Here is an 18,677-nt window from a genome sequence, read left to right as displayed (position 1 = left end):
GATGTTGGTAGGGTTGCTTCCTTCTGGGGGCTGTGAGGGAGAATCCGGTAGAGGCCCCTCCCCGGCTTCTCGTGCCTTGCAGGTAATCTTGGGTGTTCCTTGATTTGTAGAAACAACACCCCGTCTCTGCCTTGGTCTTCACATGGCGTTCCCCGGTGTGCATGTCTGTGTCCAAATTCCCCCTTTTTATGAAGACACCAATCATCTTGGATTGGGGCCCACCCTCACGACCTCATCTCTACTGATGTGATCTCAATGCCTCCGTTTCCAAATAAGGTCCCATTTTGAGGTACTCGGGGTTAGGACTTCAACATATGAATTTTAGGGGGTGCACAAGTCAACCCATAGCAGCAGATCTGGGGCAGGGCCTGAGAATCTGCATTTCCGGCCAACTCCCAGGTGATGCCAAGGTTGCTGGTTCAGGTACCACGCTTTCAGAGCAGTAAGGCTTAAGCCACCATGCCTGCATTTGGAAGCCCATCATGTGCATGTGCTAACAATGTTCAAGGCATTTTTTTTCTGACTATAAAAATAATATACTCAAGGGGCACCTGGGTGGCTCAGTCATTAAGTGTCCTGGGCTCGAGCCCAGCATCGAGCTCCCCACTTGGCAGGGAGCCTGCTTCTCCCTCTCCCTCTGCTGCTCCCCCTGCTTGTGCTCTCTCTTTCTCTCTCTGTCAAATAAATAAATAAAATCTTTAAAAAAAATTATACTCATGGTAGAAAACTTGAAACTATAGAAGTTAAAAAAAAAAACCAAAACCAAAAAAAAAAACCCAAAACGAAAAATGAGGCACTCTATATCATGTCCTGCCCCTTGCTGTTGTCCCTTAACATATCTTGGAGCTCATTCCATCCCTTTGGTGATGACCACTGTCAACATTTGAGTGTTTTTTCTGTTTCTTGATGAATACGCTGTATATAGGTTCGTTCAGTCAGCCATCCATCCAGTAGATAGTTTCGGCATGGCCACTGCGGCAGGCACTGTTCTCACGCACGGCAGTGGACAAACTCTACAAAGCCCCTGCTTTCTAGTGGGGGAGGCCATGAGAAAGGAAATATATAATAAATAAAGCACCACAGAGAAAAGTAAGAAAAATTAGTAAGGGAATCAATAGTGACAGAAGTGAGTCATCTGGCACGTAATGGAGTCATTTATAAACACCACTGATTCAATAGAAAAAAAATGGCATTGTTTTATTTTGCACTTTTTAATCAGCAGAAAGGTTAACATTTTTTGTGTGTGTTTATTAGTCATTTGTATTTACTGTTTGAATTGCTGGTAGTATTTTTCACCTGGCATGTTAGAGTTTTTCTTATTAAGTTGATAGACAACAACTAAGAGCAATCAATAATCCTATGCCTAGAACATGTGTTGTGTGTGTGTGTGTGTGTGTGTGCACGCACGCGCGCGTGTGTATTAACACATAGAAATTCAAACAGTTGTATTTGGTCAAATCTACCAATTTTTTCTTTGAAGTTTTTATTGAGACTTGAATTGGACCTGCAAGCATAGTGAGTGAGCTTGTTTTGATCTTACCTTGTCCCTTACCTTTGGCACACCTGAAGGCTCCTAAGGATTCCAACCTGTCCAGAGTCTCTCACGTCCCAGGAGGGGCCGGCGGCTCAATCCGGGTCTTCCTCCTCCATCTGAGAGCCCATCCTGCGGGTTTCAGATCTGAGTCCAAAGCCTTACCTCGAATTAGCTTTGATCCCTTCTAGAAACATGATTTCTCCTATTGCTGCCAAGTGGCTTTGTTTCATTTTCCAAAATAATTTCCTCCCATCAGGAGATAGATGCCGAGGATTTTATGTCCGAGTAAAGAAATGAAGTACTTTGGGGAAAACTATGAACTCTTTCACGATTAAAAGCATCATACCAACAGCACTTCATCGGATGAAGTGAGGTCTAACCTGAGGGAAGGATCAAGGCCTTAATTGCATTTTTTCGGGAATTTAACTGTTGCCGTATTTTACTTAATTCTTTTCTGAATGCAACATCTCGAATGTTGAAGAGAATGTTGAAATTATAGCATTTTGTGTGTGTGTGGCTTTTAGGTTAAAGAAGAAATGAAAATCCTTACCCAAGACAAAGGTGTGAACTCTTTCAAGATGTTTATGGCCTATAAAGACCTGTACATGGTGAGGGATGAGGAGCTGTATGCGGCCTTCTCTCAGTGCAAGGAAATTGGAGCGATTGCTCAGGTCCACGCGGAAAATGGAGACCTGATCGCAGAGGTAAGCATCTGCATCCCAGAGCTTCGCCACAAATGAAACGGCCATCACTTGAGCCAGAGACAGTTGGACCCAAGTAGGTGAGCTCATTCTGTGCATTGGAAGAATGGAAATCCAGACACTCATGTCCTATGGCTTGGAAACACTTGACTCGGTTTACTTAAGTCCATGCTCTTTTATTCAGGTGGTATATGCATTGGAATGAAGATTTCCCTTTTTCAGATTAGCTATCAGATCTCAAACGTGTTTCTCAAATACTTTTGTGTATCCCAGAACTTTTTTTTTTTAGTAGCTCCACCTGCTGGTTCAGAATGCTAAAGTGCGGACATGAGCGGGATCTGATGACTTAAGCAGTGTATTAAGTGCTGTTTAAAGCCCCACTCTTTTCAGAAACTGGTATTAAAATGTGCTCTGAAGGAATCTAGATGGGGTATTTATTTCTCATGGGAGTTCCATTATTAATGCCCGAAGGATACACTATCTGCAAGATTTAAAGAGCTGTCTCTTACCCTTTATATTAGCTGATTTTTTTTTTTCTCTCCCCAGGCTCAGCTCCCGTTAAAGTCAGGGAGAGTGAGGCTGGGTGGCCAGGAGGCAACCAGGGATCATGAGAAGCGAGCCAGAGCTGTAAATTCAAGCCGACCAGAGTTTCAATAGACTCCTCGTTTCCTAGCTGTATGACACCAGGCCAGCCGTTTTCCCACTCTGAGTGTTGACTTACTGCTTTTTTTTGTAAGGAGGAAATAACATTTTGGAGTGGGAAAATGTCTCGTCCAATATCATTCGGTGGGTGGGACAGAGGGCAGCGAAGACTATGATTCAGTAAAAAGCACAGCTACTTACGTAACGTCATATGAGTCACTTAAAAATATTGGGAATTCGAATATTTGGTTTTATTTTATTTTGTACTGAACCAGCAATAAGAATGTGGTTCAAATTAACCTCCTATCTTTTTCAGCCTTTCCATCGAAATAATTTAATTTTGAAATATGTGTATGAAAAACTAACATATACCAAGTGTCATGTTTATGTGTTAAAATTGTGTTTACCAAATACACACACACACACACACACACACACACACACATCTGCCCCTAACAGGTCTGAAAGCCTGGCTGTGTATTTAATTCACAAGAAGATCATGGTACTTGTCATTAGTAGACCTTCCACGCACATGTGTCTGTTCCCTTTTTAGGGAGCAAAGAAGATGCTGGGGTTGGGGATAACAGGGCCCGAGGGCCATGAGCTGTGCCGCCCAGAAGCGGTGGAGGCAGAAGCCACGCTGAGAGCCATCACCATCGCCAGCGCGGTGAACTGCCCTCTCTACATCGTGCACGTGATGAGCAAGTCTGCAGCCAAGGTCATAGCAGATGCAAGGAGAGACGGTAATTCCTGAGCGACAAGCTCGCCTGTAGCTCAGTAGTAGCTGAAGAGTGAGGTAAATCGACCACAGTTACTGCTTTGCTTACAAGAAAGTTGCACAGGGGGCGCCGGGGTGGCTCAGTCGAAGCGTCCGCCTTCGGCGGAGATCATGATCCCAGGGTCCTGGGATGGAGCCCCGAGTTGGGCTCTCCGCTCACTGGTGAGTCTGCTTCTCCCTCTCCTCTGCGTGGTGCTCCCCCTGCTTGTGCTCTCGCTCTCTGTCAAATAAATGAATAAAATCTTTAAAAATAAATAAATAAATAAATAAATAAATAAATAAATAAATAAATAAATATCACAGGAAGTTACCTTTGTTAAAAAAAAAAAAAAAAGTTGCGCATGACTTTCCGCAGCTCGTCTTCCTTCTTTTCCATTAACATCCTTTCTGTTTTCTTGCACCTTATGCATGTCTAGTTGTAGCCTCCTTTCTGCTTCTCTGCCTTAGGTTATTTCTCCACCATCCTTGGAACCTCAAGACAGTTCCTTCAGCCACAGGTCCCCCACTCTTTAATCTGCAGCCCAGTTTTTAATCTGATGGCTAAGTGCAAACTCTCTGATTAATTTTAAAGATTACCTGTCTCTTAGGCATCTCCATTATCCTCTTAGTACCTGAATCAGGATGGCACAGGGTACACAGTAGATGCTCAACAAATTTCTTTCAAATTGAGTTGATTTGTCCCATAGCTCCTTGGGTATTAAAGCTATTAGAGCAATTATCCAAATAGTATTTTTATGACAATTATTTTAAGATTTTAAAACCAAAGCCCCCCCCCCACCCATAAAATATAATAGATCCTCCTAGGATGTGCTAGTATCATCTCACTTTTAAAAGTTAGGAAATCAGAAATAGTTTTATAAATCATCCTGGCTCTTTGTTTTCTTTTTAAACTGAAACTTACTGAACTTTCAAAATATGGGTTATAAAAATTATGAAATTGGATTTGGCATGTCTTTAACACTAAAATTAATTTTGTCAAAATCGCTTCTTATTGCATGACGGTTCAATAAGGATTTTGTGCAAGTTGAATGCATTTTAAAAATGTAGTCCATCAGTATCTTGTGTTCAGAGTAAACTCAGTTGTACACAGGAGCCAATAAGGTCTTACTACCAACCGTTTCTGGTTACTTCTCCCCACTCCCCTTCCCCAATAATATAATTTCAGTATAAAAGAGCACGGCAGTTAAAAAACAAAATACTGCAATTTTAAAGTTACAGTATTAGTTTCTGCCACCAGGTGGCTCTGTTGCCAACTCTATGGAATTGGTTGTTGTATAATTATTTGCTTTGTAAATCATGTGCCATGTCCTACAGCCTGTCAGTCAGGTCCATAATGTCAGAATATGATTTAAGAAATAGCAAAATCAGCAGAAATGGGCAATCTTAACCCACATCAAGCTACGAATTTGACGGTCCTGTCAGAAAACAGTTTGTTGATCTAAAGTATTAATTTTTTACTGGGATAGAGTTCCATTAGGTGCAGAGTAAAAGTCTAGAGAAGGTTTTTGGAATAAATCATGGGTAGAAAACTATTAAACTTAAGTATGGACATTTTAATTTTATTTTAAATTTTATTTTATTTTTTGAATAGGTAAAACATTTACATGGTCGCCAAGTCAAAATTATATATTAAAAAAAAAAGTATTCGGGACGCCTGGGTGGCTCAGTTGGTTGAGCGGCTCCCTTTGGCTCAGGTCATGATCCTGGAGTCTCGGGATCGAGTCCCGCATCGGGATCCCTGCTGTCAGCGGGGAGTCTGCTTCTCCCTCTGACCCTGCCCCCTCTCATGCTCCCTCTCTCTATCTCATTCTCTCTCTCAAATAAATAAATAAAATCTTTTAAAAAAAATAAAAAAATAAAAAAAATTTTAAAAAAGTATTCTCAGAGAAACCCTACTTCCTTCCCTAGCAACTTCATCCTCCACCTCATTAGTAATTATTTTTATTAATTTATTTCTGGCCTATCTTTATAGTGTTTCTCTTTATGAAAAAAGAATATATGCATATTCTTATTTCTCTTTCTTTCCTACTTGAAAGGTAAAATAGTTTATCTCGTGTTCTGTATTTGGCTTTTCTTGCTACTTGAAAATATGTCTTAAAGGTCAGCTCATGTTAGGTCTAGAGTTTCTCCATTCTTTCCTACGGATGCAGAGTATGCCTCTGTATTTGTTCAACTAGTCCCCTACTGATGGACACTTGCGCTGTTTTCAGTCTTTAGCTCTTACACATAAGACCACAGTGATGGCCTTATCCATATGCTGTTTTTTGTGAAATGTGTATTCGTTTTCTATCACTACTGTAAACAGATTGCCACAAACTTAGCGGCTTAAGACAGCACAAGTGTATTCTCTTACAGTTCTGGAGGTCAGAGGTCTAACCCACATCTTACTGGGCTAAAACTAAGTTGTCGGCCATGCTTGGCTCTTTTCCTGGAAGCTCTAGGGGGAGAATCCCTTTCCTTGCCTTTTTGACCTTCTAGAGACCACCCACATTCCTTGGTTCACATTTCCCCTGCTCCATCTCCAAAGCTGCAGGGGTGGGTGGAGAACATTGCATTATTCTACTCTCCTCTGCTGTCCCTCTCTTCTGCAATTAATCCAGGATAAAGCTCCTATCTCAAGGTTCTTTATTTAGTCACATCTGTGAAGTCCTTTTGCCATGTAGGAGAACATAGTCACAGCTTATGGGGATGAGGCCATGGAGGTCTTTGGGGCGCCATTATTCTGCCGGCCACAGAAAAGTATCCTCAGAGTAGCGTCCTAAAAAGTGGGACTGCTGGTTCAAAGAGTAAATGCATACATACTTTTTGGATATTGCTAAATCCCTTTCTAAAGAGGCTGTAAATGGGAAATATTTAAAATGTCAACCCAAATGTTCCAGCTGAGTCACACTTACTGTGGTAACACTTGTGAAAACCTTCTAATGCGCAATGGTCAGAGGCAGCAGAGGTCCAGAATAAATTGACATACGAGGTTTCCCATGCCTGGCATATGAACTCTCACATGTGATCAAGCAGGAACACAAAGGGAGTAAGGAAGGGGTGGGTTGGGCATAAACAATGCCAGACTGTTCACATGGTGACTGTATCCGCCAACCCAAGGGCGGATCCCTGGAGAGTCTAGAGTGACAAAAGCTGGTGGACCACACTGACCTTTTGCTCATTTATTATCTAACAAAATTTCAGAACATGATAAAACAATACACATCTATTCATTGTTACCATGTTTAAATAAGAAACAGTCCAGCCTTATAGATTTATGATATGCGCACGTCCTATCTGTGAATACATTTGCCAGCCCATTCTATCATCAGAGCCTTACCATCAGAGTGTGGCCCCTAGAATGCAGCATCAGTGTCCCTTGAGAGCTCGTTAGAAAGGCAGAGCCTTGGACCCATCCCAGACCCACTGAATCAGAATGTGCACTTATAACTAGAACCTTAGGTGATTCATATGCATATTAAATTTTGAGAATCACTGCTCCAGGAAGCACAAAAGGGATCCAATTATTAATTCTTTATTGTAGTAGGCTAGCAATACAATGCTATTAAGTTTGATGTCATTGTTGAATTGCCAACTGTCTACCCGGAAGAGAGCAGCTTGAGTGTTAACGATTATATAACAACCAACATTATTTGTTGAGTACTTAATATGTGCCTGGCATATATTTTAATGTGTCTTATATCATTTCCTGTTTTACTATATGTTATGTCATTAGTGCATTTCAATGTTTAATGTTAATGCATTTAATGTTTAATTTTAATATTATCTTTTTAAATTGTCATAACAATGCTTAAGCCAAGTTTTATCGGTTTTCTGACTGATGAAATTAAGGCTTGGAAAAGTTTGGTAAATTAAGCCCAAGATCACTTACTAGTAGGTGCTAAACCTGGAATTCAAGCCCAAGTCAGTATGGCCCCAAAGCCCCATTTTTTCCATTACTGTCCACTCTGTTCAGGAAGAAATTGGTTTTACAGATTTGGGAAATGCAGATATCAAGTTTGTATTTAATTGGCTTTGGTTTTTGACCTTACATTTAAAATTTTATTTAAAACATTATCATCATTTTGTTATTTTTTATCGTTATTGAAAGAGAAACACATGGTTGGAGTGATGTCACCAAGATGGTGACTTAGGTCGTTCCTGATTCTGCTCCCCCTCATAGAAGCAGCTAACATCGATTCAAGAACAAGACACACTGAGAGAATCCCAGGACACAGGGCTGAGGCTGAAGCACCCCCTGAAGACAGATTGCATTAGGAGGGTAAGAGAAGTGACTACACGTTGACCACATTGCCCCTCCCCCAGGCCAGGGCAGCACGACAAGTAGAGGTCTCCCTTGAGCCTCTGGTTCCTCCAGTGGGAAAAGAGAACCCAGGGGGAGAGCCAGCCTCCCTCAGCATTGTGGGTCACTTTGGGGAGCCTCTACTCTGGTCTGATACCGTGAGGATTTCAGGGGAATCCGCAGAGCTTACCCACTAGGAATCTGACTGGGGGAAGAAGGGAAGGGCGGCGACAACCAGCACACAGATTTTGGTAGAAGAGTTCGTACCTGCAGTGCCCAGGTAGTAATCCCAGACAGCAGCTTTGCTCATCTGCAGAACCAGGCTGGGGGCACACTCTGGCCAGGGGACTCTGTGGGGGGCAGATCTGCCCGATTCACATCCCTAAACCAGGAGTTTTGCTGACTGACCCTACAGCCTGGTTTGCTCATGCCCGGGCAAGGAGCTGAGTCAAGGCCCCACCTGCTGTGGGAGGGCCTTCCAATGCCATCAGACAAGAAGGGCTGGCCACGACTTCCCGAAGCTGTGTGGCCTGGCACTGCTCAAGCTCGGAGGCAAACAGGTAGAGCTGATCACAAGCAACAGGTAGAGCTGATCACACAGAGCAGAGCCAGCAGCAGGCACGGAGGCTCCGGAATGCTGTGCAGAGGCAGGAGATTCATTCATAGCCAAGGCTGAGGGTAGCTCCTAACCCCTGCCAACCAGCGGGCCTGTTTGGGAAATTGAGAAGAGTCCAGAGCGGCCCCCACCCCTCCTGCCCACGCACTGGGGCTGAAACGTAGCCCCACCCGCCGTGGAGAGTCTGCCGGCCCCATCTGGCCAGAAGAAGTGGCGAGAACACCTGAAGCTGTGTGGCCCAGCGGCTCTCAGACCAAGAGAAGAGCGGACAGAAGCAATAGTTTTCAGAGCAAAGCCAAAGGCATTGTCTGGCCAGGGAACTTGGGGTGCAGGTCGATTTGAGTTAACACAACAAACAAAAAGCTTGACCAGTTTAGAGCTGCTTCTCCCCCTGTGCCTGGGCAAGGAATCTAATTCATAGCCCCACTTGTCACTGAAGACAAGCCTTCAGCCTGAGTGACAGGGAGACGAAGCCAGAACACAGAGGAAGGGGCACAGCCCATTCACCATCCCTCTGCGGGGTGGCCCTGGGACAGAGAGCAGAGCAAAACCAGTCCCCTCCCCTGGCAGAGCATTCAGTGTCCACGCAGGCTCGATTTGGGCCCTCACACAATGAGCTGCAAAAGCCCTTCCCTCCAGGGCAGGGAAGCGAAATCCTAGCTCCACCCCACTACTGAAGAGAGTACCCTGACCACTGAGTGAGCCTGACCACAGCTTTCAGGCACCCACGGAGCCCACCCGACAGCCTCACTTGGGTAGGGAACCAAGCCAGCCATCCCATCCAACCATTCTCAGCCAGTGGCACACCCCCTCTCCTCCGTCCCTGTCCCCAGACCTCACACAGTTGCCTTGGTCAAAAATACACCATAACAGCAGGCCCCACCTGCCCAAAGACATTACCAGCAGACACACACAGAAATCTAAATTGAGCCAACTGGTGGATTGTCTCTGCCAAAACAACCCTGTAAAGTCTGGAAGAGAACCCCAATTACTCAAACACATAGACACCAACATGAGGAATCGAGGATCAAAAAAAAAAAAAAAAATCAGGTATATATGACACCACCAGAAGGAACTAATCAAGCTACAATAACTGACCTTAACAAAATGAAGACCTATGCACGGCCAGACAAAGAATTCAGAATAATCCCCTTAAGGGAGTTTAGTATACTATAAGCAGCGGACAGACAACCCCTTGAAATTAGGAAAAAGAGGCATGAACAAAACGAGAAGTTTGACAAGGAAATAGTAACCATCAAAAAACAAACAAAACCCCAGAAATCTCAGAGTTCAAAAAATACAGTCCTTGAACTGAAGAATTTAATAGAGTTTCAAAAGTAGACTCGACCGTGCACAAGAAAGAATCAACGACCAGAAGATAGAACCTTTACCCAGTCAAAAGACTAAAATGGAAAAAGAATGAAAAGAGTGAAGAAAGCCTATAGGAATTATGAAACACAACAACAACAACAAACAATATCATATTATGGGAATTCCAGAAGAAGAGAAAGAGAAAGGGACAAAAAGTATACTTAAAGCAAGAACAGCCTGAGAACTCCCCAAACCTGGGGAAAGAAACGGACATCCAGGGGCGCCCGGGTGGCTCAGTCATTAAGTGTCTGCCTTCGGCTCAGGTCATGATCCCAGGGTCCTGGGATCGAGTCCCGCATCGGGCTCCCTGCTCCGCGGGAAGCCTGCTTCTCCCTCTCCCAGTCCCCCTGCTTGTGTTCCCTCTCTCGCTGTGTCTCTCTCTGTCAAATAAATAAATAAAATCTTTTAAAAAATGAAATAAAAATTAAGAAAAAAGAAACGGACAACCACATCTGTTTCTTGCTGTCAATTTTTCTTTTTTTTTTTTTTTAACATCTTGGTCATGCTCCTGGACTATGTTCATGACTGTCCTTCATAAGCTATTGCCACCCCTCTGCTTTCTTGTCTTCCTAAAATCTACCTAAACTTCTGGTCAGCTGTGGGCCCTCCTTCCTTCTCAGAGCAGCTGTGGGTCTTGCCCATCTCTTAGACATCTTGGTGTGAACTGAGAAGAAAGAGACGGAAATGTACGTTGCGACCCCAACTTTAATTTGAAGCCTGAGCTTCCCCTTTGTTCCTACCTTGATGTTTTCTTTTAGCACTTGCGATAAAAAACAAAAAGCAGGTTACAGGAAAAAAAGAATAAAAATGTCAGGTGTAAGCCATTGAAATCAGAATTGCCTTTGACAGTTTGCAAGGAATTTAAATTTCATGCTTATTTCTGGTCTTAGTTCATCTAAATTGAGTAACTAGAACTAGGTTAGTTCTCATCCTTCATGTGAGAAGCCACTTTTGCAAAAATGCGGTAAGGGAACCAGAAGGCTGCCCCTAGAATGCTATCCTTTTTTTCTTCCAGAAGCAGAATCTGCCTCCCTTACTCCATAACCCACGTGTAAAATTGGACAAACCAGCTGTGTTTGTGTCATATATAGAAATCCCCATCTGCCCGGCCCCAGACTGCGTTCACTCATGTCTTTGTCCAAATAGTATATGTGTCAACATGTTTCACTGGCTTCAGTGACGCTTTTTATTTTGGTTTGAGTAACTTTGGTTATCCATGCCTCCACTTCTCCACGTACTGGCATCTGGAATTATTAATGGCCTTTCAAAAATGTATCATTTACCTCTCCCTCCCCTTCCACTAGAACTCTCATGCACGTGGAGTCACTGTGTTTCTGGTGCTTTATTTCAAATGGTGGGGACTTCTCTCAGAACTTACTTGATGCTCTGCTTGGTGTATATATGTTATAATTTGTTTTCCATCTATGACTGAAATTGTTAATGCTTTTTTTTTTTTAGTTTCCAGTTTAACTTGTCTTAATAAAGCTCAACTCTATTTTATATCCATATTCCTGTCTTTAGGGTATAAATAAGACTCTCATCTGAACTTATTAATAAAATGTTTTCTTTATAATCTCACACACCAAAAAAAACCCCAAAATTATTGGACACCAAATATATGCTAGGCACTGTGCTCTAGGCATTGGATTTGCAAAAGTGATTATGTTAATTTTGATCCTCAAGTAACTTATAGTGAACTAAGCTACATTGTGGTTGGGGGTTTTTTCATTTGTTTGATGTGGATTGGTTTTGGTTTTACTTATTGTAAAAAGCTTTACTTTCCAGGCTTATTGCTGTAAAGTGTAAACTTCTGTTACAGAGAGGTTTTAGACGTCTTATTTTCCACTTTATTTAAACTCTGCCTGCACCGCCCCCCTCCCCACCATGTTCCTCTTGTGTTTTAAAAGATGGGCAGAAAGGTCCACATAGGGGCCACTCCCTCTCTGTGTGGTTGCATTGACCATTGCTTGTGAGAGTTGAACAAGAATAAATCAAATCTTGTTATCACAAGCATGATTAGCTGGTGCTTAGTAACCAGTGTTGTTCCCAAGGAAGGACTCATATGCAGCTGAGTCAAGGTGGGTCTGAATCTCAGACTTTCTTTTTCTGTACGTGAACATCTGAACACTCCCTTGTCCTTTAAATTTAGAACAAGATGATTTACCTTATGTCCAACTGCAAAGCAGTTGAAGACTGGCCATTTTAAAACATTTTTTTAAAAAAAGAATTGTGTAACCATAAGGAAACTAACGTTTATGGGACATACTTGCTGTAACAAAGTACCACAGATGGGACAGTTTAAACAACAGAAATGAATTTTCTCATAGTCTTGGAGACCAGAAGACCAAAGTGTTGGCAGAGTTGGTTCCTTTTTTTAAAAAAAATATTTATTTATTTGAGAGAGAGAGAGAGAGACAGAGATAGCGAGAGAGCATGAGTGGAGAGGGGAGGGAGAAGCAGGCTCCCTGCTCAGCAGGGAGCCCAATGCAGGATTTGATCCCAGGACCCCAGGATCATGACCTGAGCTGAAGGCAGACGCTTAACCGACCGAGCCGCCCAGGAACCTCGAGTTGGTTCTTTCTGAGGGCAGTGAAGGAAGGATGTATTCTAGATCTCTCTCCTTGGTTTGTAGATAACTGTCTTCTCCCTCTGTCTTCACATTGTCTTCCTTCTGTGTGTGTCTGCATCCAAATTTCCTCTTCTTTGAAGGACTCCACTCATATTGGATTAGGGTTACCCTAATGACCTCATTTTAACTTAATTACCTTTATAAAGGACCCTCCAAATACAGTCACATTTGGAGATACTGGAGGTAAGTACTTTAACATTTGAATTTTGGCAAGGGGCACAATTCAGCCCATAGCATGAAGTAAACCCAGAGTCGCAAGATGCTAGGTACTTACATATGCATTAATTTATTTGATCCTCATGAAATTGCCACTCTAGAGAGAGATTGTGACCCCACTTCATAGATGAGAAAAACTGAGGCTAAGAGCAATGAGTCGTCTTGCACACGTCACTAACTAAAAAGTAGCACAATCAGGATTTGAACCTGAATCTGTGTGATCTCTCTTATGCTGCTTCTCTGGATTTTCCTTCTCAGTCATTTCCTTTGTAAATGTAATATTTTTGAACCAAAACAGAACCGAAGAAGGTTCTACACTATCCTTCTAGCTAGGAAAAATTATTTTTATAGATGTGTTTGGCTTTCTGTTGGTAGCCTATGCTTCCACTCCTGGGTACTCATGCCAGCCTCTCAGCATTTTTCGACATTTTATAACAGATCCTTGGGACTTGATTAAGTGCTACTCTCAAATCTAGACAAAGTGTGAACACCTGCTCTATCACTTTCATCTAATAAATGGGTTGTCTGGTCAGAGGGGAGTTTGGATTGGTTTGACATTTTCATTACTTGGAAATCTTTAGAATCTCTCAGAGGGAAAAACTCCTTTAAGTGGGAGATAGCATCATGAGTGCAGAGTCTTTTTGGCTTGGGGCCAAACACTGGAGAGAGGAGAGACCCTATCTGGGTAGACAGGGTACAATGCGAATCTTGCTGAGACAGTGGGAGGAGATTAATGATGAAGATGTTCTATTTCCCGAGAGTTGTTGAAACCATCTGGCCTCAAATGTAATCAGGAGAGTACCAAACTAGGACAGATATAGCACTTTTCATTACCAACCTGCTAAGCGTAGTAAATGAAACCAGTAAGTGAAACTGGAAAATTGCTTAGCCCCATCCACAAATGGCTTATGGTTGACTTAAACATTTAAAAACATACATTCTTTACCAAGAAATGAAGAATGACAGTTTACCTAGTAACATAATGCGTATGTATGCTATGATATCAAAATACTAGGGTTCTAATTCTGGTGTATCACTTACTACCTGTGTGACTTGGGCAAATTAGTTCATCTCATTGAACGTCAGTTCCTTTATCTGTCAAACCAGCATGGGGGTTGCCGTGAAGGTCAAGGGAGATACATGACCTTCAAACTATGTTTGCTAACTATAGAGTGCCATACCTATGTTAGATATTTTTATTACTTTATTTTTGGCCCAAATCTAATAAACCCACAATTATGCTGAATTATCCAGTTTGATTCTCCAATTTATGGATTACCCAGGCTCCTTGTTTTCCTTCTCCTCTTTTACTTCTTGAATACTATCTATTTTCTGAAAATGTCTTAGAACCATTGTGAAATGGGGGAAGAGTAATTAGGAATTTTTACTTTTACCTAAAACTTTAAAAAGTATATTTGTAGATGCTTAATGGGGAGACTGTTAAAAATATCCCCGTTAATGACGAGCTTGTTGTATATATACCAAAATCGTGGCCTGTCACATTTTAAAGGTGCTAAAGCCTTCCAAGGAGACTACATGTCATCTGGTTTCAAAACAGTTCTGGCAGACTCCTGGTAGATGCTGACGCTTTTAATTTTTCCTGAGAGCTATTAAAATTGTAGAACTTTGGAACTGTATCCCCATCTCACCTTGATGGGCCAAATGATTGAATAGAGCATGTGACAAGAATCTTTCCTGTATGATGAAGCGCCATGGAAAATCCTGAGTTGGCAGCTTGTAAAGTGATTACAGATCAAGTCTCTGAGTTTCATTGTCTGAACAGCTATCTGTATGTTCTCTTGGGATAGGAAGGTCTCTCCATACCTGCAAATCAGATATGGGGTCTCTCCTGCTATCTCTCCAACAAATAGTATATTACTTCTTAGTTCATATTAAAAAAGGATTGCTTCTTGTCCTACACACCAGAACAAGATATTAATGGTATTCTTTTCTGGGAGTAAGACAGTAAGAAACAGAAGGGGGATGGGGTTCAGTGTGTGTGTGTGTGTGTGTGTGTATGTGAGAGAGAGAGAGAGAGAGAGAGAGAGAGACATGAAAGTGAGGGATCTTAGCAGTGGCTATGTTCTTGGGGGGGTAACTTCTATTGACCATGATACTTGGTTACTTGAGAAGCAAGGTTTGTTAGGCTTCAGTAAGCCTTGTTTCGTGGTTTGCAAGAGGAAAGTGGCTAGTTTGGGGAAGAAATGATCTGTGAGAGGGTGCTACATTCCAGTTGAATATGATGTAGGCAGCTGGTGGCCATCCACTGTCAGTATCCTCTGATGAAATGAGTTAATTTCAGTTCTCTATCAGGATTTTGACTGAAATCCACTGTCTGACTAGCCAGAGCGAACCAGTTCCATGTACAGGCATCCCTTATTCTGTGTTCACCTCTGTGATTGCTTGGGGATGATCAGCTCGATGCCAATGCCAGTGCGTCTATTATGCCAACAAATGCTAATCAGAGATAGGATTCTGATTTTAAATTCAAATTCACTATGCACTTTTAGCTTTTCTAACATTGTGTGCTCTTTGATGGCCTCATTTGCATGATTTTTAAAATGTGCATTCCTGGCTACAATTTTATTATCTGAGTGTTCTTTTATTTAACATAAGTTTTTGGAGGAGTTTTGTGTTTTTTTGTTTTTGTTTTTGTTTTTTCCTTAAGGGTATGAAGAGATTCTCAATTGATTTGTAACAGAGATATACTGTGGTTGAATGCCATATGACCGTGTGGTAATTGTCATAAGGGTAGTGTTGCATAGAATTTAGGACTGGAGTCAAAAATGCCTGGATTCAGATCCTACCTCCTCAACTCCATCTATGTTATGTTGAGTGCATGTAATGCACCTGTACAGAAGTTATTTAACCCCATCAACTTGATTTTCATCTTTTAATGGGGATAATAATAGCATTTGCCTGGTACGGTTTTTGAGATAATTTCTTGAGAATGGCACACATATCAGCCAGCATTTGCTAGACTATGCTGCGGTAACAGATGAATCTGAAATATCAATGGTTTCCAAGTACAGCGATTTATTTCTCGTTCACAGTCATGTCCATCATGGGTTGGTCTAACTCTGTTCCATATTCTCTTCATCCTGAGACACAACTGAAGAAGCAGACTGTGGTAGTCTAAGGACAGAAGGAAAACTCACTGTGGCTATAACAGCTTCTGCTTGGAAGCAGCACATGTTCCTTCCATTCGTATTTAATTGGCCAAAGTAAGCCATGTGGTCAAGCCTAATATCAGTGAGTGGGTACAATCACCTGCCACAGCATGCACTGCGCCAGAACATAGTAAATGCTCACTAAGCAGTAGTTTTCATTTTTAAAGCCTGCCCACAAAAGGTAACTTAATAGTCTGGGATTCCTATCATATTTTGCTAGCACAGAGAAGACTAATATTTATGTGTTTGTCAGATGGTTCTCTTGAGAGCAAATTAAGGGACTGAATGCTTCCTTTGAAATTTCCAGGGAAAGTAGTCTATGGAGAACCCATAGCAGCAAGTCTCGGCACAGATGGCACTCACTACTGGCATAAAGAGTGGCACCATGCAGCTCACCACGTTATGGGGCCACCCCTGCGACCGGACCCTTCAACGCCTCACTTCCTCATGAATCTATTGGCTAAGTAATAATTTAGCAGATGATTGTGAAGGGTTTTGCCAAAATGAGGTATTCTGTGAGTCTCGGGTTTGAGCGTAGGACATCTTGTCTTATCATCTGACCTTCCATTGACCTCCAGTGTTCTGTTCTACTTGACATGATAGGCCGCGGGGAGTCCCTCACCTGAGACCAAAAAAACAGTGGCTTAATTATGGTATGGTGTCAAAATCCCTCCTGGACACAGAGAAATCAGATAATTTTTACTAAAATTTTACTCTCCTAATTTTTTCCTCATCTTTTCTATCACTTATTGCCTAGAACCTGGCCTCTTCATTATGCTTTGTTTTTATCACTCACATATTCTTGAATATTTTTCTATGCTGTTATAAGCCAAGAGGCAGATGTGCCTGTATATATCTGACAGGTTATGATCTAGGGCAGAGCCACTGTAGGGGTGAAAGGCAAAAATCCTGCCCTCAGAGAGGTTATCCCCATGAACAGCCATCCAAACTATTTTCAGAGATGCTTCTTTCTGGGAAGTTATGATTACTTTTCTTGAGAAATACACTATTCATGGACACCCCAGCACTCCCCATTCAGGTACTAGACCCAAGTTAACAAAGAGTTTTTCACAACATTCAAGAGTTCATTTACCTTTTTCTTTTGGCCTCCTTCCTCCTTCGCATGTCTACATCGTCGAGATTATTCACAATTCAAAGCAGGGCTATCTGTCGCTGGTGACATGAACATCCTCAGCCAATGTCACGTCTCTGTCATCACAACGTTGCCATTTGGCCAGGGTCTGCCTCTGTTCGTGTGGGTCACTGAAGTTCATCTTTGTGTAGTGCTCTACTCACAAAGATTTTTCACTTACATTATTGCCAGTGATCCTAAAATAATTATCACCGAGTACATACCATCACCAATTTCTAGATAAAACTGAGCATTGGACAAACTCATAATCATAGAACCAGCAAGTGATGGAGCCTAGAACCAGTTTTTCTGACCTGAGTATGATCCTGCATCACACTTCTTAGAGAGTATTATTTTCCAAAAGTGCTTCCTAAAATAGAGATGGGTATGGCTGAAATATATACTTGAAAAAGCCACTCATTGTCCATTGCAGTTTTCTGACTTTCAGTTGAGAAGGGCATCGGAACAGGAAAGGTTCTGGTAGTTTCCTTCTGACGTGTTTTATCTACTCATCCCATACTCTTGTGTGTTCTTTTTCAGTGGTGATCTAACCACAACAGGAACTGACCACTGCACTTTCAACACTTGCCAGAAAGCTCTGGGGAAGGATGATTTCACTAAGATTCCCAATGGGGTGAACGGTGTTGAGGACCGGATGTCAGTAATATGGGAAAAAGGCGTGGTGAGTTTCACAGCATCCAGCTTGTTTTGCTGAACTCTTTAGCCAGGATCTGGCTCATTTCAGGATCAGAGTACCACAAACCTTCATAGAAAAGCTTTTTGATTGTTTTTATTAGAGTGGAGACTGGGAATGCCACACTATGACCATTGTCACCCCATCCTCCAGGATAATAATAAAAAATCATTTTGATCTCTGCATAATTGAGTTTAGAAGATGCATTGCATCATTATACAGACATTAGAGGGTAAATTTAGATTGGATACCAAGAGGATTCCTCTCTAAGTCTATGAAATGTTACAGCCCTTCTACTTGATTTCTTATTTTTGAATCCCAGTTCCTCATGTATCACTAGTGTAAATACTTGGAATGATTGAAAATACAGGAAGGATTTTTATTATGTTCGTATCTCCTTTTCATGAAATTTTTGTTCATGTCCCTTTTTGAGGATCTTTGAATATCGTATTTTTGAAACTGCTATATAAAGTCACATAAATAATAATCCAAAGTCTATAAAAAGAAATCTTTTAAATGTCCATGATTTAAGAATTTCTCCCTGAGCATGGAGAAGAATCAGGCGGCTAAATGTTCATATGTTCACCTGTCCATCCACTTGACAGGTATAGTTGTACAATCAGTGGGGATACTTCCCTGGTTATACCTGAGGCCACCATTTTCATGTCATTATCATCCATTTCTCAGAAATCCTCCCTTAGATGACATATTACCCTCCCTTAGATGACAATATCTCACACCTTAGAATCCCCTCCACATACCTTTCTTTCTAACTCTAATTACTTACCAGTTCTTGTCAATTGGATCTCTAACATGTCTCCTTATTCCCATCTTCATGTTTACTACTCTAGTTTGAATCCTGCTCTTGTTTGGACCGTTGCAGTAGTCTCGCAGCCGGTGTCCTTACTACCA

The 18,677-nt window shown here is 41.9% G+C and overlaps 1 protein-coding gene across 3 annotated transcripts in view; it reads left to right on the top strand.

The window, feature by feature from the left end:
• DPYS (dihydropyrimidinase) overlaps positions 1-18,677 on the top strand; it is a 70,330-nt gene that overhangs the window by 13,685 nt on the left and 37,968 nt on the right. For all 3 annotated transcript variants that reach the window (XM_027614397.2, XM_027614565.2, XM_027614478.2), the window contains 4 exons: positions 2,059-2,238; positions 3,431-3,620; positions 16,247-16,403; positions 17,612-17,753. In XM_027614397.2, the coding sequence (XP_027470198.2) occupies positions 2,059-2,238; positions 3,431-3,620; positions 16,247-16,403; positions 17,612-17,753 (669 nt within the window). The remainder of the gene's footprint in view (positions 1-2,058; positions 2,239-3,430; positions 3,621-16,246; positions 16,404-17,611; positions 17,754-18,677) is intronic.

Source organism: Zalophus californianus, chromosome 4 (assembly GCF_009762305.2).
Source record: "Zalophus californianus isolate mZalCal1 chromosome 4, mZalCal1.pri.v2, whole genome shotgun sequence".
NCBI classification, from domain to species: Eukaryota; Metazoa; Chordata; class Mammalia; order Carnivora; family Otariidae; genus Zalophus; species Zalophus californianus.
This window is presented reverse-complemented; position numbering and strand designations above follow the sequence as displayed.